The sequence below is a fragment of the Megalopta genalis genome, chromosome 5 (assembly GCF_051020955.1).
Source record: "Megalopta genalis isolate 19385.01 chromosome 5, iyMegGena1_principal, whole genome shotgun sequence".
Lineage (NCBI taxonomy): Eukaryota > Metazoa > Arthropoda > Insecta > Hymenoptera > Halictidae > Megalopta > Megalopta genalis.
The window spans coordinates 406,523-431,645 of NC_135017.1; the positions used below are offsets into that span (position 1 = coordinate 406,523).

A 25,123-nucleotide genomic window follows, 5' to 3' on the forward strand; every position below is an offset into this window, starting at 1 on the left:
AGACTGTGTCGTACAGTAACTGATCTTTGTAGATCATAGGCACACTTCCTTCTCTTAATATTCAATGAAGATTTGATATTTGCTTCATGGAAAAATTTATATCGATAAAAGAAGCTTGTACAATTATTTTGAAGTTCTTAAGGAATGTCAATTATATTGCTAAAGTTAGTTTTCATAGCGAACACTTCTGAAATCTGCTAAACGAATTTTCAGAAGTGCATTTCACTAGAGGAGAGGCTCATAATTACTTTACGGTAAGTTATGTAAGTTATTATTAGAAATATACATAATGCAATGTAATTATCTATGGAGATTGTTGGAGATGGATTTTGAATGGATTTTAAAATAAATGGACTTAGGCCACTTTCAAAATAAATGACTCATATATTTTGACAGCTGATATCTCAAAGCTTATTCGTTAAAAATTTTGTTTGATACTGTGCAATTGTTTCTAAGGTCTTCCATCAAACATGGAAAATCAAAAGCAGCATTTTCGGCATATTTTGCAAAAACGAAATTACTTTCAGAACAACTATCTTCTCCATACACATCACACAATATTTTTTTGCTTGAACAGTACCTTTTCGGTAGTAAAAAAGCAGAATGCTGCTTTTGATTCTCCATATTTGATGAAATACCTAGGGAAAGAACTTTTCCCACCGATTCTATAAAATGGAAACAGTATGCGAGTAATCAGACCAGTAGAGATTTTCACAATGTTTTGAATGATCATGTGATAATACAGTTGAATAAGGGATATACCGAGTTATCGGAAAATGAAGAGTGACAACTTATGTGGGGGGTAGCAACGGTGACTGTAAACGAGAAAAAAAACAGAAAGCCATTTTTTAAAACTAGTTTATAATTTATCAATTGAAACATCACTTTATACTCTTACAACCATGGCATTACGGTTTCCAAGAACGTCTTTTTTTTATATAAATTATTTCTACGATTTTATTTTTCTGATTTATATTTGTGTCACTCCTGAAAATTTACAAGAATCAATTTTAAAATTTTAGGAATTAATTCTTAAAAATTAACTTATAAATATATTTAAATATATTTAACGTTTTGCAATCACACAAAATAACGTTCTATTGAGAATTGTAGAATGTATATAATCTAAGATATACACATGGAACGCTTATGTTCAAAATAATCTTCTAAAAGTATTGGTTTAAATATATAAAGTGATTTGTTATGCCCCATTATTTCAATTTAGAAATTAAAAACCAGATTTCAACTGTCCTGTTAAGAAGTTGTGACCGTTTCAATCTAAAAGAGATTTTACCCTTTAATTATCATTTTTGCATTATTTTGTCTAAACTTTAGACAATGTGAAATAAATGTTTAAAAAGTAGCACAAAATGTCAAGTTATCCCCAGATTGCTATGAATCGTTGTTTCAGGATTTGATATTAAGATGTTCTAAAACTGCATTCATCTTTTGTAGGTTGAAGTTAATTTGGTGCGCAATCATTCCTTCCGGTAGTACTTTCGGCTCGTATTTCAATAGTTCATAAGATTCAAGTAAACACTTCTTTGATTCCTGTAAAAAATAAAGAGAAATAACAGAAACACCATACGATAATGTCATTACTGTCTATTTAAAATTAAATAACATTAACACATTTTAAGCTTTGAGAAATAAACGTAACATTATTGCCAATTTGTAGTTTTGTATAAAAGTCTTACGAAAACACATGGTTCAGTTTTGTTGTTAACTTTTAATTTTAAAAAAATCATTTAGTAAACTAGAGTACTCAATTACACCAGTTTTAAAATAAAAGCTGGAAGTTCCTATAAAACATGTGTGACTGAAAATACAAACGGAAAATAGGAATTAAGTACTGCTAAACTTAGGTAATATAATGTACCTAATCTAGAATCTAATGCATGTTATAACAAAATATTGTGAAATATTTATAACATTTAACTCAATATAATATTATTCCACACTAACATTTAAGTGATACGAATTAATGTTTAGTAATGCTTGTACAATTATTACATAATATTTGTTTAAATTATGTAATACAATTCGGTGTATCTTAGAATGAAATATTCTTTAAAGTATGTAAGTGTTATAGCTCAAAATATATTTCAGTTTGCATTTCAAAAATCACATTGTTTTCTCAACGAAAAAATACTTCATTCTTCAACGATTTTACATGAAAATTGAAAATAAATGTAGTTGACAATAGAACGTAATCCCAAGCGTAATACTCACTTTTTGATGAGATTTAAATTTAAGATTAAACGAAATTAAAACTGAATCTAATGATATCCGGTTTTGGATGCAGACGGCTCATAGTTTTTGAAATATTTAATATTGAAGTTATTAGTAACAAAACCAAGAAGATAAGCTGCTGCACCGCGTCGCGTGCAGGTATGTTAGAGAAGTGTTTACAAGTGGTGGGAGAATAGTAGAGAGAAAATTTTAGGAATGGGAGTGAGTGATTCTTCCCATAGGTTCTTCTTCCTCACTCCACCACTCGTTAGCACTTCTCCACGCGATGCCCCGGCCAGTGTGGACGAGAAAATAAGTTACGCAAGGAGTGGGGATAGGCGACGCATGCGCGGGAGTCCTTCAAAGCGGCGTGACGCGTCTACTGCATGAACGTTATAATTCTGAACTATGATCAGTCAGAGACTCTGCTTCGCGTCGCCATCCCACCTCTTGCATAGCGACTTTTCTTGAATACAGTGCTTACGATGCTTTAATAAACGATCTAATATATTTTTCCATGGTATAGTAAAAGGCTTACCATTAATAACATTAAAGTGTCTTCTTCCAGGTGTCTCTTAGTGAATTCTGCAAGGGCTACATGGATCTCGAAAAGAAGAAGTCCTCGAAGTCGATTTTCAGCTGATAATGACATATTCAAACATGATTAAGGTGCTTTTCTCTATCGCATAAAATACGATCTATTTATGGGATAAATATCCATGAAAACACAATTTTAATTTTTATCCAGCCAACGTTCCTTAGAAATATATACATAAAAGATTCTAGGATAACTCATCCATTTTTATTTTACTTTGTTTATATATCATACATTTTAAAAAGCGTTGTAAACAAAAAATAATCAGTTTATTTGGATCCCAAGAAATTTAATTTTGAATACTCGCAATATTCTTATAAAAATTCCTATACAGCTTTAATTTTTAAACAAATTTTCTGCAACTCGAAAACATAAGTTATTTATAAAATAGTGTTTTCATAATAGAATAGAGTTTTCATAATAACATCTTTGTCGTGGAAAGTATGACAAAGTCATCTTTATTCGTAAAATTGACTTGTAGAATGAATAAAATGTTCATGCAAGAATTGAATCCCTAACAAATTTGATTTTACATAAAATCTTCATCGCAATGTTCTTCCTAAATCTCAGTCATCTAATTTTTTCAAGATTTTGAACACTCTAATCTACAGAACGATGTCTCAGTTATTGAAGAAGTCCACATAAATATATTTTCAAATTAGGATGATACAAATCATTTTTATCTTAACTGCATGGTTCAATAAAAATATATTCATATATCTTGTGTGGGGAAAAATTGATTTTGAAAACTCCGGAAGGTTAACCTTGAAAAATATATTCTTACCGGATATTAGTCCTTTGATACCATTCAAATTGCGTAAAAGAAGTGTCGCGTATCATCACCATTCAAAAATACAAGGTGACCCGAAAGTTACTCAAAGTCGTGAAGTGAGGGGTTCCTGAAGTCATTTGAATTAATTTTTATCTTAACGAAAATACAATCAGCAGCTTTGTTTGCGAGTTATTAACGAAGAACACTGACCAATGAGAGGCGAGTTCGGCTGACGCGAGGCGCCGAGCCAATGAGCGGAACTAGGCTTCGACGGGTCATTGCCTGCGCCGAAATTCGTTCACTGTACTCGTCCTTTAATTGGTCCATGCTCTTCGTTAATAAATCGTTAACTATACCGCGTAAAATATTTTCGCTAAGGTAATAGTGATTTGAAATGACGTAAAGTATCACCTCTTTCAAGGGCTTACAACGTTTTTGGGACACCCGGTATAAGTATTTTTCATAATTTCAACCCCAAAATTTTGCAGACGCAGTAATTTTATGCATTTATGAGAAAAATGTATCGGTGAAACATAGAATAGTAAAAAAATCGAAAAGAAACTAGAGATATTGATATGTTAATTACAACTTATTAAAAATATTTAAAAGAGAAACGGGACTGCACTTGTCTCCTACATCTTGCAATTGATGCAGATAATTTATATATTGCATAAAGATCCACAGCGTTTGGTTATATCAAGGTTATGGCAGGTTATATTAGTGTGTTCTAATTAGATATTATAAGTGTGTTAAGTTACCAGGTGCGATGATTCGGAGTAAATTATCGAGCTTCTTGCACAGTTCGATTTTTTCGACCAGGAGATTATCAGTCATCGTTTCTGCCCCTTGTTGTCCAATCATTTGAAACAAAGCAATAATAATGTCGACATTGTAAAAATGATTAGGGTGTAGAATGTCCCTGTAACGTTGTAGAAATTCGTGGCATGCGGCGATGTTGTTTTTCTTTGTTCTCGAGAGGTCTATGCCAACCCTTTCCAAAATTTGTTCCACCTCTTCGTGGCTCATCGATAATTTACAGGTTCCGCATATGTAAGGTTTTGGTTCTGTTCCGAGGAATGTTTCTGGCAAAACGTATCCAGGACAATCTCTATAAATAAATCGACAATTAGTTAACTAATAACTAGACTGCGCATTTTATGCATTTATGGCAAAAATGAGTAATAATTTAAAACAGTGAAGATATTAAAAAAAAAAACTAAAAGTGTTGATATGTCAGTTTGAACTTATTAAAATGATTAAAGGCAGAAAAAAAGTGCTTAGTCAAGCTACTGATAACTTATGTGTATAATGTTTGATAAATTTGTCTAACAGTGTCCAAGAAATTTCAACCTTTTCTGCTTCTGTCTTAAACGTTTTGGTAATTCATAAGTGATTATTGTAGATTTTCGTGTGCTGAACACAAATTTCGAAACCGTTTTATTGTTACTTTCAGTTTTCGAGATGTTTGATTTTGAAAGAAATGTTCATGTTCAAACTGTATGATCTTTTCAGCTTTAATTTTTGATACAAAACTTAGTATAGGTTATTACGAATATTTATACAGAGTGTCCCAGGTTTTAATGTTCAAACTTTGTCAGTGTATTCTATGGCACAAAGTAAGAAAAAAATGCTATGTAAACATAGGTCATATAGAGCTTTATTAAGAAGTTATAACAAAAATTCAGAATAGGAATAGTAATCAACTTGCTGTTGCTGCGAGCATTGGCTTAAATAGATCAGCATATGCCGTGTGTTTATGTAAGCTGTGTTTATTAACGCATTTCGAAATGCCTACCGTTGTTGACAATACATGATTGACATCGATCGAAGATTTTTTTTATTTTTTTATTTTTTTTTTTTTAGTTGATTACTATTCCTATTCTGAATTTTTGTTATAACTTCTTAATAAAGCTCTATATGACCTATGTTTACATAACATATTTTTCTTACTTTGTGCCATAGAATATACTGTCAAAGTTTGAACATTAAAACCTGGGACACCTTGTATATTGGGCGTTTTGCTTAAAACCCGGCCATCACAATATCTCCTTCCATAGTGATTTTACAAAAAATATTGTATGTGGAATTTGATTGGTATCGAGTGAGGAATATGATGCAAAAGGTAGTTTTCTTTAAGGTCAGACTTTTCGGAGTTTTCAAAATCAATTTGCATCTAAGCGCATTTATTTAGTGCATCGTGTAGCTGAAATTATAATACACTGAAACATGTATAATGCCATTTCAAGGTGAAGTTATTACCTGAATACAATATGGTGACGTTAGCTACATAATGCAATAAAAAAAATGCACTTGTATGCAAGTCAACATCGATGACCTTGGAAACTCCGAGAAATGACCTTGAAAAGAAACTACTCTATGTATCGTATTCGTCTCTTGATGTCAATCAAATTCTATTGTAAATAGAATTTGCAGATTTTGCAATATTTATTGCAATATTTTTTGTAACATATATATGTATAATTAAATAATGTTTTGAGTTCTCAATTTCTCAATTTCGCTCGAGAAGTCGAGATCTGGAACAAACTCCAAACTACACCGATAATCTAAAGTGTCTTACATTTTCTTGCATTTTAAGGCGTTAAACATTACGCCGAATTCAGAAGGGTCCTTGCATCTGTCGCAGATGCAATAAAAAAATTTTGTATGGTACAGATAGTGGTTCCTATTTACAGTACCCCATAACGCATCTGTGTAGCAGATGGAAATATGATCTCCTGAAATAGAACATAATAGCAAATCAAATTACTTGAATTTTAGAAAGAAGAACTCAACAAATGTTGCAACTTGAAGGAATAAAAAAGTTCTGAGGAATTCAAATAGTATGTCTTTTTTTTGTCAAAAATCGTAAGAAACGCTTGCAGAAGATTTTCGTAGAAATGAATTATTAATGTGATTTACGTCGTACAAAACGTATGTTACGTTGCAATGCGGTTTCAATTAGTACTAATAATGATAAAAAACACTAATGATGCATATTTTTATATTTTTAATATAAATCCGGAAATAGGGTCAGATTTTAGAACTTGTCCGTATCTCCATGCCCTCTGGTATTAGACCGCGAGATCGAACCTAACCTCATTTTCATTGAAAACAGTTGGAAAAGCATGCATGAAGTACACGCACGAGAATATGGAAAGACACGGAATTATGAAAAGGCACCATATATTGCCTCGGATTCGATCTACTTCGAATGTGACGAAATTAATTTTGGTGAATAAATAAATAATTTATGTTGTAGTTACAAAATCCAGGTACTTTTTTTTACATAATGTGTGAGTGTTTCTATTTAAGTAAATAGTTTAAGTAAAAGTCACTCGCAATCGGGAAATGATGGGTTCCTCAGATCATTTGAAGTAACTTTTTCCTTAGTGAAAATGCAAGAAGTGGGTTTTGCTGGTGCAAGGCGGCCGAGCCAACGAGCCCTCGAAGCCCAGTTCTGCTCATTGGCTCAGCCGCCTCGTGCCAACAAAACCCGCCGCTCATCATCGAAAGCCGTGGATTGCATTTTCGCTAAGAAAAAAGTTACTTCAAATGATCTCAGGAACCCCTCATTTCCCGATTTAGAGTAACTTTTCCGTCACCCTGTATTGAAATTATTTAAACTAATGGTAATTTACCTTTTGCTATAGGCGTCGCGGTGTGAATAATCAAGCCACCTTTATCCGTGAAGCTTTTTGAACAGTTTGCTTTGCAATTGTGCTCGATTAATGATCCTAACTCGTAAACTGCAAGGTGTGGAGGTTCTGTAAGTGGAACTTCGTGCCCGTTAACCTGCAATTTATTAATTGTTTCAATTTCCGGTTTTGGAATTTTTTAAACAATCAAGTAGTACTTTGATCGTTCGATTTGTATATCGGAATGCTTGCTTTATCCCTATACTGCAGTCGCAGTGGACGCCTGTACTGATTGTTCTTTGAAATCCTGTAAAATTCTCCGGATCCTGTCCTGTCACTTCAATCTTAATAAATAAATACGATTTATACTATCCATATCGAATATTATGTCAGATTAAGGATTCTGGAATACGTTCATGCAGAATGTTTAATAAAAAATTTCCGTACAGTGATTTTGATCTTTCCTAAAGGGGGGGGGGGGGAGGGAGACTCGTGTGAAGCGTTCAAACGAGAGATGATATTTAGAAAATTTTTTAATAACATAATTTTATTGATGAAATTTATCGCTACTTCGCACATATATTCTTTAATATTTCAAGATACAAAATGTTTTTTTTCGTTACGTTTCATCGACTTTTAATGAAATAGTACATGTTAGTTCTTAGGGAACTCCTCATCGACGGCGTGCAGTCCAGCATATTTTTCTTTCGATTTAGAACGAAAAATCAAACGACATATTCTTCATAATATATATATATATATAGTCGCATCTTATGAATTAAACTCTTTAAAAAATACAAAATTGTAAAAGAAACGCAACTTCAAACACAAAAAAATAGTTTTATCATAAATTTTTAACTTAATTATGCTATAAACATGGTTTAAATAATTACTATTACGAAGGTTGTTAGTTCGTACGATGAAAAATTTAGTTATGCATATGCATACATTGATCCAACTCAATCGGTTAATTATTTTTTAAGTTGAGATTATTATTACGCTCTGCGAGGCAACATCGTCGAATTTTATTTTTTTTTCTCAGGAAGGACTAAGAATTTCAATTCGAAATTTTTACGCAACATTCTTAGAATACAAAAGCATTGATTTATGAAAAAAAATATCGATTTTTTTAACCCGTCACATGAGTCTCTGCCGCTCCCGCTCCCCCCGCCTCCAAGACTCCTGGCTCGATGAAAGAGCTGCGTTAAATATTGACGCATTCAGGGATGCAATTGAAGCAGAATCTTGTTTGAAAACTGAGGAAGTAGAAAAAAGACTAGATAGTAGCAGTGGTGCCGTTCATCAATATTTTCATTAGAGAAATTTCTAAATTTGGAAAACGGATTTCACACGATTTATCCATGACGAATTAAATTCAGAAGACGGATAGTTCTGCCTCATTGTAAGAATGGCAAGGCTTCCATCCGTTTTCTGATTTTTGTGGCGGGCTGTAAGAAAATTTATCAATAGCGAATAAATAAAATCAGTCTTGAATACATTTATCAATTAACCCCTTGCCAATCCTGCCCGTGAAAGTCACGGACAGATAGACAGCTTTAAAAAAATGGTATGTATTGAATTGTATGTATTTATAAATAATTTTTTAATTTTTATAAATAAATAATATTCTTTTACATCAGAATAACATAACCAAATTTATTAGAAGAAGCCAGGCAAACATTTTTTTAAAATTCAGAAAAAGCATTTTAAATACGTATCCTCTGTTCTTGTAGCTTAAACTCAATTGATTTTTAAATATAGAGAAACTCTCATGTGGGTATAATAATCGCAAAATAGAATTCTTACTTATGAGTATACTACGGATATTTATATAAATGCATATATTTATAGGAAAGAGATAAATTTATAGGACTTGGACGGAAATTTGTTTTATCATTAAAGAATTTCAAAAATATAATTTCTTTCTTGCATATTTTACATATTATGCAATATAGTATATTTTGTACATATATTGCATATTTTTTGCATGTATCCGTTTTAACGTGGTTAGAATTAACTATATTTCATAAATGCTATAAACAATTGAATATTATTTTATACATTAAATTGATGTGAAAGAATATTAAGTTAATTTTATGTGATAAAAGGCACGAATCGACAGACCAGAATATAGGAAAAATAATCGTAACACAATTGTAATGCAAATTACGGTAAATAGTAGTAGTAGTAGCAGTATTAAGTAGTAGTAAATAATGCAGATAATAAAACAATTTCTATGTAGCTTTCATATTTTTTGCATATACATTTCATATTTCTGAATATATTCTACATTAATATGTTGCATAAAAATCCGGAATCTGCTTATGAAATACTCAGCTACCCAGGTTGGAGAAAAATTACCCGGTGTTTTGGACTGTATTGAATAATATTGAAAGGAAGGATTGTGGTAAAACAGGGAGAAGTACAACTGTTTGAATTTTATGGATAAAAGATGAATCTATTGGACTAATAATAGAGAATGATATATACAATGGGTAACAATGGGTATGGTTGCGAAAATAACAGAATATTTTAAGTATTATTAAAACGTCACGAGGTCTCTAAGTGTGAAGCGAAATAGGCACCCGCGTCTGTGGCGACAGCCATCGGTTACAGAAAGGAATAACTGGGATATTTGAAAAAACAAAAGCCAGAGAAGTACAAGGCGTCCGTTAGGGCAATGCCCTGACGACCGCCACTGCTGGGGCACAAGGAAATTAGATAACGGATTTAATAAATTATGACATAAAGGATCGATGGCCCCTGCGTTCGTTGCGTCACGGATTGTCAACAACCGACGCTAGCCTGTGTACACGTTGGGTTCGTTCACCCGAATTACCGCGTCGAACTCGAACAGCTGAGCTCGGTAAGTGTTCATAAAAACTGTGTGTCACGCGAGGTTTTTGTGTGCTCGCGGCTGGACACATCTAACCTTATTTCGTTCGTATCGATTTTAAATTATCGTGAATTTCTATCGAATATTGAACACCGGGTAGATAGAATGATGTGCATAATTATAGACTGGAAGTAACTTTTACATTGTTACTGATATCTAAACGAAAACTTAACAAAATATCGTGTTTGTTTATTTCTATTATTTTTAATATAGCAATGTACAAATATAATGCTTTGTTAAGTTCTTTTTAAATATATAGGGAGTTAAAGGAGACTATGTACAGTGCTGTGAATAATTGTAAACTCAAAATAACTTCTATATTTTTACTGATAATTGTAATATATAAATGTACAAATATGGTGTATTGTTAAGTTTTTGTTTAAACAGCACAAGAAAAAGTAAAAATTACTTTGAGTCTATAATTATTCACATCACTGTGTGAGATACATGACATACATGACTAAGTAAAATCATGTACAATTGATAATTTGACTAAAATTCAAGTCTGATGGTATAAATATTGAACGCTGGAAATAATATGAAAAAATTATTTTTATTTCATATTTTTTATTTCTTGAAATACAAAATCTAATACACTTGAAAGTTTATTAGTTACATACTCATTTTCAACGGCTGACGGTGATATTTTGTTTAGCATTGTAAATTGTAATTTTATTTCTTAATCCACTGTTATCAAAAGTTATAAAGGGTAAGAAAAGAAGCTGTTCTATATTCACTTTCATAGTTTGAATTTATATTAAAACTTCTAATGAAATATATTTGTAACGTGGTTTTAAATTCTTTTCCTTTGTCAGTGTCTGAATTATTTACGCTTACGTAAGATGATCCTTGAACTAAAAATTTAACTTTTGATAACATTAAAGTAAGAAAGGAAATTACAACTTACATTAGAAATATGATAAACAAAATATCAGTGCAATCTTCATTTTCTACAATACATTCAATGTTCAATTAGTAGATAAAATTATTCTCGTATTATTTTTTCCTTTCCTCTGGCAAGCTTTTCGCTAGGTTTCTTTTTGGAAAACTCTTCTTCGTCTAGACTTTCGACAGCAAATGGTTCTTTTTCTGTCAAAATTACTTCAATGTGACATGGAGAGCTCATATTTGGGTTGATGCGACCATAAGCTTTGTATGTTCTTTATAGTCAACCGATGAAAATGAAAGTGTAACTAATACACCTTTGAGTGTGTTAGGTTTTATATTGTAAGAAATAAATAATGTAAAAATGACAAATCATAATTTAAATCTGATGAACTGATGGAAGAGTAATTTTAAAAAATATAAAAAATGATGAAATTTGGTAAAGGTATATTCAAGCATTCCAACTATGTCTGTCAGTTCAGAACATTTGTTTTCTACAGCTGCAAATATAATGATAGAAAAGCACAATAGTTTACTGCCAAAAAGTGTTGATCCATTAATATTTTTATTTCAAAATCAAAATCTAACTTGGAAAATAATCAAAATGCAGAATTTGATTTATTTAAATATTTAAATAAGAGTTATGAAAACATAAACTATATCTTAAAATAAAAATAATTTATCATATTATTTCCACATTTCAATGTTTTCACCATCAGATTAGAATTTTAGTCACATTATTAGTTGTACGCGATTTTATTTCCTCGTACTTTTATTTTTTAGTATCCGGAAGATTTTTGTCTACTAGGGTATCTTATGGGCATCCGAGTATCTCATAGGTTCAATTAAAATCACTAGCCCTATTACAAATGCATATCTTAACCTCTATCTTCATGAAATGTGGTCGTAAGGACTAGAAATATTTCCGAGACACAATATTATCTATTACAATAAAACTTCTGTTAACCGAACTAGATTTTTGTTGATCTTTATTATTTAAAATTTTAATTATTCCGAGTAATAACAATGAAACTATAGGAAGGACCTCGATTAAGCCTCGATTTATCATCTTATATTATTGTATTAATAATTAATCGAAAAGAAAGAAATTTACTATCAATTTTGAATTCGGATAATCGAAGTTCTATCGTAATATCTCTTGTTTTATGACTGTTACTTTAAAACGTGGATAAAATACTTCGGACAATTGGTGTCCAATAATACCAACAGTATTACATTATATAGACGTTATTTTAATCGTAGAAGTCAGTAAAAAAATGTGTATTTGAATTCAATAAAGTCTCTCGCTATTTAATAGATTTTTGTGAGTATTCAACTTTTTCGTTACCACCCTTCAATTAATTTTAATAAACTTGTCAATTAATGAGTTAAGCATTTTCTTCTTCTTTTATATTTCTTTCTTTCTATTTGGAAATTATTAATTTCCTGTACATAGTGAAATTCTGTTAAGGATCTCGTACCTGCAGGATTCCAACGATTCTTGTAATTTCTTCGTCGGCTATATCGTCCGATTTGAAAAATCTTCTGATGAAATGCATAATTTTTAATGTCGCCTCAAAAGTGAAGCTCTGCTTTTCAATAATATCATCGGTGTGACTCTCAAGCGATAACAATTTTTTATACGTTTCTGGATTAGCATGCTTCATAGACAATGTTTTTATAACATTTATACATTCGTAACTTGGGTGTGAGATGGTGAATTCTGTGATCGATACCTGCAATATATCGGAGAAGTGACAATAATTACAATGGCGTACATACAGTGGCCCATAAAAATGTTCGTACACCTTTTAAAACGCAATAACTATTTTAAAACTGAACTAAATGACTTAAATTTTTGTTAGACGATAGAGGGACTAGTCTATACTAGACGACTGAAATGCTTTTTTTTTTAAATTTCGCTATTACTTGGAATGATAAAAAAGTAAAAATCTCTCGTTTTTTAACTTTTTTATCTGAGTCTATAACGAAAATTTAAAAAATGTCTTTCGTAGATCTGGGTAACTTATATGCACGTTGAAATTTTATCGAAATCAGTTCACGTTGTTATTAGATATATAAGTTACAACAAATTAAAGATCGCAAAAATCGCAGTTTTATCGCGATTTTGACCAAAAACTGTAAAAAATCTGCAGTTTTCAAAATCCTTCAACGCCTATAGCTCGACTCTAGGTTAACCGATTTCGATCAAATTTTCAGCACGCATATAAGTTACCGAGATCTACAAAAGGCATTTTTTAAATTTTCGTTATAGACTCAAATAAAAGAGTTAGAAAACGAGGGTTTTTAGTTTTTTCTTTTTATTCCAAGTAATAGCAAAATTAAAAAAAAAGCTTTTTAGCCAACGTCTAGTAGACTAGTCCTTCCATCATTTAAAAAAATTCAAATCATTTAGTTCGATTTTGAAAAAGTTATTGCGTTTTAAAATGTGTACGAACACTTTTGTGGGCCACTGTAGTAAGTGTACACTGTCAGTCAGCCAGTTCACATTTGTTATTTTTATAATAAATATAACAATTTTCTTTTGTAATTTATACGTAATAGATCTGAATTATTTCGATGGTATATATTACTAACTCTTACAACTATAGCAAGTAGCAAATATTTCTTGAAGGAAGCATTTGCGAGTACATATACTTCTAAAGGAAAAATTTCTTTGTTTAGAGCTCTAAATTTTGTGTAAACATTGTTACTGATATCTAAGCGAAAACTTAACAAAATATCGTATTTATGCATTTCTGTTTTCTACTATTTCTAATATAAAAATATGCAAATATAATGTTTCGTTAAGTACTTTTTAAATATATAGGGCGCTTCAGTTAAAGTACACCGCCTATAGAGCTGTGAATAATTATAGAAGTAACGTCTACATTTTTATTGATATTTAAACAACAACTAAAAAAGCTATATTTGTATATTTCTATTATCTATTAATTGTAATATGAAAATATACAAATACGGTGTTTCGTTAAATTTTCGTTTGAATATCACAAAAAATGTAAAAGTTACTTTTAGTGTATAATTATATCACACCACTGTAAGTGACTTCCGAACATGTGTAAAATTACATTATAGAATCATGGCAGCCATACATAAAAATAAACTGATAACATATGGTACTAAATTCTGTTCTATTTTACTTTTAGAGAAATTATTTGCAGTGCGTCCTACAAGTTGCTGTAGAAATGGTAGTGAACCGAATATGTAATCCGTGATGCTGAATATTTATATGTAGGCAATAAATTTATTCAACGCGAACATTTAAATAGTAGAAATAGTATTGATGAAACATATACTATAGAAATACGATATAAAGTGTAATTATTTTTATAGACAGTTGTGCTATTATTTATAATTATTATATTATTTATTTATATTATAATGAGATATGGTATATAGGAATAGTTTCACATACTTTTCTTGAAGAGGAGTATTTACAACGTTACTAAATTTATAAACATCGAATAATAACAGTTCACAACATTTTAAATTTAATATTTATTTTTGTATATCTTTCATTTCGTAATAACATCTCTCAATAGTAATAAATACATTGTTTTATTATACAATGTAGTACTTTCGTTTTCTTAATTTTTATTTTCATTGCATTAACATCTGTACACAATTTATTACCGATTCTTCTAGAGCTGGGCATTATTTAGATAAAAAATTATTTAAATAACGATTCGAATAAAAAAGTATCTTTATTCCATGATTATCGAATAAACAATTTTATTTGACGGGAGTTTATTCTCAGTGTCAAATGAAATTTTCATGTTTTATCGGTATATTTAGACGAAGGCTTCGAATCAATTTTCGAATAATTTTTTCCAGCTCAAATTTAAATAGTGCTGACAAGTCTCGAGCATTGACTGTCAATGTCCTAGCTACTCAACGGCATACGATGTAAACAGACGGGGAATTAGGCGCGAATGAAAATTTAAACTTTTACATTTTTTTAAATGCATTTTCATAAAAATATTGCGAATGTATTGAGGAGCTTCCTTCGATGAAAATGAGTCTAAACTCGAGTGTAATCGAACATTCTTTATTAATACATAATGTTATGCAAAAATTATAATATTATTAAAGATAGTCGGAATGATGCCATGTTTGAACTCATATTTATCAGAAAACGCTCCTCAATTCATTCGTGACCTCTCACCTCTGGTTTCTTTTAACTCGGGTTCGATACAACACGGAACGAATTAACCGTGTTGTAGGTGGATCAACTGTACAGTGATGTGCATAATTATAGACTCAAAGTAACTTTTGCATTGTTACTGGTATCTGAATGAAAACTAAACAAAATATCATATTCGTATATTCATTTTTTTATTTACTTCTAACATAGAAATATCTGTATATTTCTATTTTCTATTATTTTTAACATAGAAATATCTATATATATTTCCATTTTTTATTATTCCTGGAATATAAATGTTTGTATATTTATATTTTCTATTATTTCTAATATAGAAACATACAAATATGATATTTTGTTAAATTTTATTTTAAATATGCAAGATGACTCAGCTAAAAGAGACCACCTACAGCGTTGTGAATAATTATAAATTCAAAGTAACTTTTACATTTTTTACAGATATTTAAACAAACGCCAAGAAAAAGAAACTATACTTGTACATTTCTATATTAGAAATAATAGAAAATAGAAATATACAAATATGATATATCCTTAAGTTTTTGTTTAAATTTCACTAAAAGTGTCTTAGTGTCTCTCAAAGTTACTCTCTTTATCTATATAATTGTTCACACCCACTGTATACAGGGTGATCCATTTAATATGATCCAGTCAAATATCTTCGAAACCGTCGACGATACTAAAAAATGTTTCAAACGAAATTTGAATGGTTTTCAGGAGCACGTAATCTGAAATTAATAAGATCTTTCTAGTTGAACGCGTAAAGGACATATGAACGTCAACTTTATTTGTTTTAATGGAATCATATATTTTTTATTATATTAGTCGACTTAGCTCGCCATTCTCCTTATAAAAGTACTGAGCCATTTATTGCGAAAAATCATTGGTTTAGAAGATATTTTAATTTTTGTAATTCATAGTGTTACTACTCGCCTACCTAAAGTTGGTGTTCAAGAATGCGACCTTTAGTCTGAATGCAAAGATGTACTCTTGCCTCTAAACGATACTAAAATTCAAATATCTTCTAAACCAATGATTTCTCACTATTGTAAGATATTATTAATGTCTCAGTATTATTATGAAAAGAATGGCGAGCTAAATCGACTAATATAATAAAAAATATATGATTCCATTAAAACAAATAAAGTTGACCTTTATATGTCCTCAACGCGTTCACCTAGAAAAATCTGATTAATGTCAGATTACGTGCCTCTGAAAACCATTCAAATTTTGTTTGCAAAATTTTTTAGTATCGTCGACGATTTCAAAGATATTTGACTGGATCGATTTAAATAGGTCACCTTGTATAAGATATTAGGTTCTTGATAACGTGCTAAAATTCACGCATTACTGGAAACGCCGGGCGCGACAACGAAGTGGTAAGGGTGGGGGGGGTCTTAGGTTAGGATCCCTCAAAGCTGGAACACAAAAGCCCATAAGATGCAATGACTATACGGATCCTAAGTCTATGGCATTTTCTACAGAGTCGATAATTCAGACTCCGAGATAAAAAATAGCATTGCATACGATGTCTGTAGTCTGTAGAATCTTAAGTTTGCGGTGACAGTTACCTTTTCAGTTCTGCGAGACGAAGTGAAATCACATTCCAATCCGTGCTGCTTGCAGCTCGGACAAAGAGGCCATCCGCATTTTGGGCAAGGTACAGCGCTATCTTTCTGCAGCGCGACGAAGCATCCCAAACACACGGGAACGGAATTGAACATGGGGCCGGTGAACAGAGGCTGCTCCTCTTTGATAATGATTTCTCCTGCTTTGATGTTTCTTGTGGCCACATAATGGCGACCCAGAACCGGGTCTTCTGTTAACTTCGAAACCAAATTCTCTGGTGAATTTCAAGTATCGAGAACAATTTTGAGTTCAAAAATTGTAGGAGAGGAACAAATCGATGACTGGTGCCTGCAATTTCATAAATCAATGGTTTTCAACCACCAGTCTGCAGAGATCATTATTTTTATACGCTTGGCGCAAAGTCTGTCTGGATTATGTCATAATATTAAATTAGGTTGAAAAAACTTACTTCTGACTTTAATTTCATAATATAAGTTTTTCTTCATATTAGAATGTAGTGTCATCAAATATGCTTGACATTTTTTATCATAGTAATTTCCCTGCCAATAAAACTAATTGTTCGTTTTATCAAGCATGTTTCCAAATTTCACATGTGGTAAAAATTTGATTTTCAATCATTGTCGCATTTCGTCTATAATAGCAGCAATAATAGATAGCTGAGATTCTTCTGACTAAAATAGATCAAAATACGATGTATACGGGATCAATTTCAACTATTTTTGGATTGATTAATAAGTTATTTACAGGGTGAATCAGGTAACTTGCGCATCTCAAATAACTTTTAAATTATGCATTTTATGAAAAATTGTTATATGAGTAGAGGTGAGTAGATGATGCAGAGAAAGATGAGTAGAGGATTTTTTGTAGAGGAGTTTCTAAGTTTCCAAGATCAACTAATGTTAAGTCATTTAAAATGTGCAAGTTACATGACTCAACCTGTATAATAACAAACTCTTTGATAAACGTAGCCCGATTAACATCGTGTTTGGATTTATTTTAATCAGAAGAATCTCAGCTGGCCATTGGCGCTACGATTATAAAAGTATGACGAAAATTACTGAAAATAAAATTTTCTTTCTTGCATGTTTACTGTGTCCAATCGCGCGCGTGCGCGCGGCATCCTATTTATGTACGTTTGTCTCCTTTCTTTTGATGTTATAATCATTCCCTATACAGTAAATTCTCCCTAATCGACGCTCAGATTGCGCACAAAAATGGATAATTTGGGAAGAGGAGATGCGATTATTCGAGCCTTACAAGTCGTTTTTTTAGTTGTTGACAAAACAACTATAAACAACAATAAATGAACAATCGTATCTCTTCTTCCCAAATTCTCCATTTTTGTGTACAATCCGAGCGTCAATTAAGGAGAATTTAACTTGTGCGTTGAGATGAGGCACCAGGCCGTGTAAATTTAACCGTACAGATTTCATGTAAACTTTATCTTGCATCACTTGGCATACTACAGTGTAGTTATATGTATATATGTATACATATGTGCTGGTGATTTTGAAAGTGGTATAAGCCATGAAACCAAAAATATTCAAAATTTTCACTTGTTTCATTTGTTTCATCTTCGTCATATTTTCACTAACAAGAAAACTGTTTATATCACATTATCCTCACTTCCATACCAAACAATTTTCGTTGAAACATTCTTTCTCTATCTCTCGTAATTTCTGAGATATTTCGGATTTCCAGATAAAACGGACATCCTATAAATGACTTGTATCACTTTCAAAATCACCGGCACACATATGTGTAATATACAGGATATCCCAAAATTATTATACAAGCGGGAAATGAGGGGTTCCTGTGGTCATTTGTTCTGTACAATAATAGCAATTAAATATTGCAATTAGTCCAGATAATCGAGGTTCTATTCTAATGTAATTTGAATTAAATATTGTTTGAGAAATAGCCCAACCAAGCTCTGCATATTTTCTTTTCTATTAAAAATGTCGGAACAATAAGTCTCGTAAGAACGTAACATAAGACATTTGAATTTTATTGTTCACGAATATATTATTTCAGAGATTTCGAATATGACAATGGTAATAATTTGTAATTGTTAGATAGAGAACTTGTGCAAATAAAAGTATTATAGAGTTACGGTATGAAATTTGCACTAATAATTAGAACAGATTATATGTATATAATCATTTAGGTTAATCGAAATTACAACATAAAGTATAATTATGCTCGTGTCACAATAAAAATTATGTATAAATCTCAACAAATGATCTTTCGTAATTTGAATACAAAATTAACAATCAAGTATACATATGAATAAGTATATTAACAAACGCAAATATTAATTATATGGTTACGTCGAACGTCGTTCAAATTAAATAATAGCCTCACCTTGTATGGTTTGCAGATCTTAGCGTGTTTCTTCCAACCCTTCTTCTGATGTTCTTTGCAACAGTAATAAACATTTTCACAGGCACTACACTTATGAGTCGCAAGCTCCCCGCAAATGTCGCAAACATTTTGGGATTCCATTGGTCAAGCCTCCAAAAGCTTCTTTTCGTAGGAAGAAATATTCAATTAAAATTTCAATAGATCAATATCGTTGGATGCCAATATAGACTGGCACATCGACGTCAGTTTGCTTTTGTTTTCGTTTAACTAATCACTAACGAAATCTTTATTCTTTACCAATTACTCGTACCTTATCTATGTGTTACGTGTACCCTACTTATTAGTCATCCTAAGATCTTTACCATTTGACCCTAATCGCTGCATAATTTCTTTCCTAGCAACATATACGTCATTCTCAAAATACCTATACATATACAATACAGAGTGTCCCAAAAGTTACTTCAAATAGGGAAATGAGGGATTCCTGGGGTCATTTGAAGTAACTTTTTCTTCGGCGCAGATGTAATCTGCAACTTCGTTTACGAATCATTATCGAAAAACACTGACCAATGAGAGGTGAGCTCGGCTGGCGCGATGCGGCCGAGCCAATGAGTGGAACTGGGCTTCGACCGCCTCGCGCCAGTCGGGCTCGTTTCTCATTGGTCACTATTTTTCGTTAATAACTCGTAAACGAAGCCGCGGATTGCATTTTCACTAAGGAAAAAGTTACTTCAAATGACCTCAAGAAACTCTCATTTATCGCTTGTACAATAATTTTAGGACACCCCATATAACTCTATCTAAAAATGTGGAGGTGACCTTGAAATCTTTGAGACTTCGCCAGCTGCATAAACATTATTACCTCTATATTGTAGAGCTCTATACTGAAATATTTCTGCTAATAAAGTTCTGTCGTATCTTAAAAAATAACGGGAATATTCGAGTACTAACTCTCACCAGACCACCCTGTATACTGTAATGTCTACTACAATCCTCCGTATTAAAAAATTTGATAAATTGACAGAATTCTATACTACAAAATTCGTTATATAAAATCATTCAAATGGATTTCAAGCAATTTTCATAAACATTTCCAAGATGAAAATCGAAGGTAAACAGGTTTTCAAAGTTTCCATGTAACTATTTCATCGAATAAGGTGCAGGGTTGAACGATATTTATGCATAATAAGTTACACTTTGTCGATTATATGTTGTAAAATTGTAGATTCCAACAAAAAAGACTATTACTACTTTTTTATTCAGTCAGGTCTAGTCTTAGTCTTAGTTAGTCCTGGTATAGGTCAGACAACAAGAACTATTATAACGTTGATATTTTTTTAGTTAGGTGTGAGTTAGGTCTAAGTTAGGTCCGATACAAAAGGGACTATTAGTGTTTTTTTATTCAGTCAGGTCTGGACTTAGTCTTAGTTAGGTCTGAGATAGGTCAGACAACAAGAACTACGATAATGTTGCTATTTTATTTAGTTAAGTGTGAGTTATTAAGTCTAAGTAAGTTAGGCCTGGATTAGGTCGAAAATAAGAAATCTGATATACTATAGCTGTTTTGTTTAGTTAGATCTGAAACAAAGGAAGCTGTTATATTTTTACTATTTTATTTAGTTTGATATGATTTATGTATGGGTTAGGTCTAGATTAAGTTCGAAACAAAGAAACTGTTATACTACTGTTAATTTATTCAGTCTGGATTAAGCCTTGTTGAGTTCTGAGTTAGATCCGAGATAAAAAAATGTTATATTATTTCTATTATAGCGTGTTAGGCATGAATTTGGTCAGCGTTTGGTTCCAAGTGACAGATCTTATATTACTAAAATTTTATAGAGTCAGGTCTTTATTAGATCTGGAATAGGTTTGGTACGAGAAAACTATTATATTGTTGCTTTTTTATTCAGTTAGGTCTGGGTCATGTCCAAAATTTAAAATATCATTGCTATTTTATTGATTTGAGTCTTTATTACGTTTCGTTTTGGTTCGATACAAAAGAGGTTATCGTATTATTGTTTTTCCATTGAGTTAGGTCTGGATTAAGTTCGGGTTAGGTCTGGAATATATCCGTCAAAACTAACTATTATAATATTGCTATTTTATTCGGTCAGTGTAGTTCAGGTCTCAGTTACGACTGATTTAGATCCCAAAACAAGAAATCTGTTATTATACTATTGCTATTATACTATTACTGTTTTATGTAATTAAGTCTGGGTTAGATCCGATACAACGAAAATTATTATATTGTTGTTTTTTTATTCACTTAGATCTGAATTTACTCTTGGTTATGTCTGAGATAAGTCCAGCAAAAAGTACTATTATAATGTTAAGGTTATATTGTTGCTATTTTAACTGGTTGGGTCTGGATTAGATCTGGATTAAATCTGAGTTAGACTTGGATTAAATTTTCGGTACTAGTTTTAATACGTTGACTGCAGACTCAACAGCCTTAAAAATTCCATGAAATTAATGGAATTTCTTTAATGAAGTAGATATTGAAAATTTAAGTTGTATGGTATTGATCACTGTTGCAACATTCTTGCATTTTGCTAATCGTTTTAGTACACTGAATATATTAACGTAAAAGTTCATTATTGATTTGGAGAAATAATGTCGTCATGGTGACACGGCAGTCGACGTGTTAAAAAATTCACCCGTTATATGGATTGCTTACGGATGTTCTTGACGTCTTTATACGTATGTAGAAACAGTAGTCAAACGCGCTCCGCGAACGTGCCCTTAGTGTGGTAAAATTAAATGTATCAGATTATTCGAAAACTAACTTCATATGCCACGTACAGTTAATTTTTGAATTTAATTAAAATCAATTTTAGAAAATTAATTTTATCAAAATCATTAAAATTAACAAATTATTTTTATCCACATTAATGAATTGCAAAAGTTAATTTGATTAAAGTCAATAAATTTGAAAAATCAATTTAATAAATATAAAGAAATAAAAAAATTAAATAACTAATATAAAATGTAATTATTATTATTTATTATCGGGACTTGTAAACTCATTAAAGCTTTTGGTATTTTTTTCCGCAACGAGTTTTAACCGCAACTACGGAGACACAAAGAATATATATATATTAATAACAAAAACAAGACACCAAACATGGGAAATGACAAAATATTCTAACGGTTGGTGAAACAAAAATCATTTTGTATCGAAGATAATCTTTGCTAATATAACAGAGTATAATTTAAAAAGTAACTAAATAAATAATTTTAAAGTAATTTAAAAAGTAACTAAATAAATAATTTTAAAGTAATTTAAAAAGTAACTAAATAAATAATTTTAAAGTAATTTAAAAAGTAACTAAATAAATAATTTAAATAGTAATTTAAAAAATAACTGAATAAATACTTTCAAAATGATTCAAGAAGCAACTAAGTAAATCATTTCAAAGTGATTTAAAAAATAACTAAATTAATAATTTAAAAGTAATTTCAAAAATAACTGAGTAATTAATTTCAGAGTGATTAGAAAAACAGTCAAGTAAATAATTACAAAGTGATTTAAAAAGTAACTAAGTAAATAATTTTTAAGTAATTTAAAAAATAACTAAATAAATAATGTCAAAGTAATTTGTAAATTAACTTAATAAATATTTTCAAACTAATTTAAGAAGTTAATTTAATCTTGCATAAATCATTGAATAAACATTACTCTAGATAATAAAACATCGCCTTTCATTTTGCCTATGGGGAAACAAAATTATTTTCCAAATAACCTAATAATAGCAGCTGTAGTCTTTCTCGAATATCTGAAAAACTAAGCACGAACAGCGGTAATGTTCAAAGGAAAAAGACGTTAAAAATGTTCAGTGTTACAACATATTTCAATTTTATGAAAATCAACGAGATTTAACCTTTTTGTGCACATTTACCGATTTAGACTTGGCAAAGAGTGTCTCCTTCTTGGCAAGCTATCGAACAATGTGCATTATGTTATTCGTGTATAATTAAAAATCGCAAACAAAGGGCAGATTCGGTCACCTTGTACGTAAACTGCGGACCTTTATGCCAAAATAAGAATTGTCTAAGCTAATTGCAAGGAATATAACTCACATGAAAATGTCTTCTCTTCTTTCAGTAATCATAACAAGTTAAAAATAATGCAATAATATTCTTGAATTCTTCTAATGTTATTTCCGCTTTGTATTTGACACATTCATTCTTCTCATAAATACAAAAAATCCGCAGTCCACTTGTATGTCTAAGCCCGTTTTCCCGAAAACCACGCGAATAAAAATACAAACTGAATCACTTGAAATTGTTTATATATATTATTTATATATTATTATATATATTTATATATTTTATTTATATGTTATATAATATATTATTTAAATATATTATTATATATATTTATATATTATTTATATTTTTTTTATTTAATCATTAAATTACTTATTCAGTTATTTTTTAAATTACTTTTAAATTATTGATTTAGTTACTTTTTAAATTATACTTTGTTATGAAATGATGAAATGATAAAATGTCCTTTGTTTCACCAACCGTTAGGATATTTTGTCATTTCCCAAATTTGGTATCTTGTTTGTGTTATTAATAATAAACTATTAACAATGGTTTGTTCATTCTTTGTGTCTCCGTAGTTTCGGTTAAAACTCGTTGCGGGAAAAGATATCAAAAGCTTTAATGGGTTTACAAGCCCCGATAATAAATAATAATAATAATTACATTTTATATTAGTTATATTAATTTTCGTATTTCTTTAAGTTTATTAAATTAATATTTTAAATTTATTGACTTTAATGAAATTAATTTTTGCAATTCATTAATGTGGATGAACATAATTTGTTAATGTCAATGATTTTGATTAAATTAATTTCCAAAAATTATGGCGCCGCACTGATCGTACGCGGTAGCCAATCGCAGACAGTCGCACGTGTCCGGAGGATTTTCAAACTCGATATTCCAGAAAACAGAGAAAACCCCACGGTTCACTATACTCTGGCACGAACGATCGCGCTTTTGTAGTTCGCACCGTATATTTAGACACACCGTACATAGTCTACCGCTTCATTATAGCACATTGTGGCACGGCCGAGTCTGTTTCATCTTATGTAATTCTCTTGTATCTTCATTTTCTTTATTAAACGCCTTCGCCGACAGTTTCTCTTTCTCACCGTGCCGAGCAAAATTATACTTCGGGTGTTGCATACTTATCTGCGGAGACAAGACGACTGCGAGCCGGATCGTACAAATTGCAAATATCTTATGGAACGATTACTCCATACGAGGGTATAATTAGTTCATTCGAACCGACGTTCGACGATGTACTCTGTGGGCACAATTGAAACACTGCTGGGCTTCAACGAAGCCGTAAATCACAGTTTCAGATTCGGTGGAATTCGTGCGACCGAAGAACAGCGAATGGAATAATCAATGGTCGCGGGTGATTGTTGCTCGATCAACGTTCCATAACGCGCAGCGACAGAGAAAAAAAGTCCGATTAACCGAACCGGCTATCGTCCGTTTTCGAAGAGAAATGGACAGTAACTAACCGGGTACCGGTTTGCTCAGGAGGAAGTTCATATCATGAATAGAGTTTATTTATAGACAAGAGCAAATACTTGCTAATGCATGCCGGCTTAGGACCTAATCACGTGTATTTAACATCCTTATTTGATACATTTCAGTTATGCATTTATAGCAACCATCTGTATTGTTTCTTTTTTTTAAGTGAATTGAATGTCGCGTCAAACAGAGTTAACGGATAATAATACCATTAAGGATTGTATTTATTTTGACGGATTTGTTAAATTGTATACATTTTACTGTATTTGTTATATTGTATATATTTTATTACATTTGTTACTTTGAATATATTTTACAGTATTTGTTGCATTGTACATATTTTGTTACATTTGCCATATTGTACATATTTTATTTTTCTCCCCGATTTTTTTTTGAAAAATTAAACATTGCAGCAAGA

The 25,123-nt window shown here is 31.0% G+C and overlaps 2 protein-coding genes and 1 long non-coding RNA gene across 13 annotated transcripts in view; 2 read left to right on the plus strand and 1 right to left on the minus strand.

Annotated features, from left to right (window-relative positions):
• Positions 1-364: 364 nt before the first annotated feature.
• LOC117218155 (SET domain-containing protein SmydA-8) lies at positions 365-24,695 on the minus strand. 11 transcript variants are annotated; one of them, XM_033466325.2, is made up of 10 exons: positions 24,351-24,695; positions 21,830-21,893; positions 19,153-19,311; positions 16,770-17,024; positions 12,497-12,751; positions 7,238-7,391; positions 6,178-6,334; positions 4,358-4,707; positions 2,771-2,871; positions 365-1,551 (listed from the first exon to the last, which is right to left on the minus strand). In XM_033466325.2, exons 3-10 carry the CDS (start codon positions 19,291-19,293, stop codon positions 1,408-1,410), a joined length of 1,557 nt encoding a protein of 518 aa, XP_033322216.2. In that variant the 5' UTR covers positions 19,294-19,311; positions 21,830-21,893; positions 24,351-24,695; the 3' UTR covers positions 365-1,407. The 11 variants fall into 11 exon arrangements, with proteins under 11 accessions (XP_033322216.2, XP_033322210.2, XP_076378253.1 ...); XM_033466319.2 differs by having other exon boundaries at positions 19,153-19,314; XM_076522138.1 differs by having other exon boundaries at positions 19,153-19,314; positions 24,195-24,695.
• LOC117218159 (uncharacterized) lies at positions 6,297-8,728 on the plus strand. The gene is made up of 2 exons (XR_004489722.2): positions 6,297-6,871; positions 7,250-8,728. It is a non-coding gene; the product is annotated as an uncharacterized LOC117218159 (long non-coding RNA).
• LOC117218157 (SET domain-containing protein SmydA-8) overlaps positions 9,974-25,123 on the plus strand; it is a 51,315-nt gene continuing 36,165 nt past the window's right edge. The window contains exon 1 of the mRNA XM_033466328.2: positions 9,974-10,100. The gene's annotated coding sequence lies outside the window, so the exon portion shown is untranslated. The remainder of the gene's footprint in view (positions 10,101-25,123) is intronic.

Coding starts and splice junctions, on each gene's coding strand:
- LOC117218155 (XM_033466323.2), bottom strand. CDS start 19,293: ATGGAATCCCAAAATGTTTGCGACATTTGCGGGGAGCTTGCGACTCAT. Junction 12,752..16,769: donor CGTCTCGCAGAACTGAAAAG/GTAACTGTCACC, acceptor GATATATTGCAG/GTATCGATCACAGAATTCAC. Junction 1,552..2,770: donor ACACTTTAATGTTATTAATG/GTAAGCCTTTTA, acceptor TATTTTTTACAG/GAATCAAAGAAGTGTTTACT.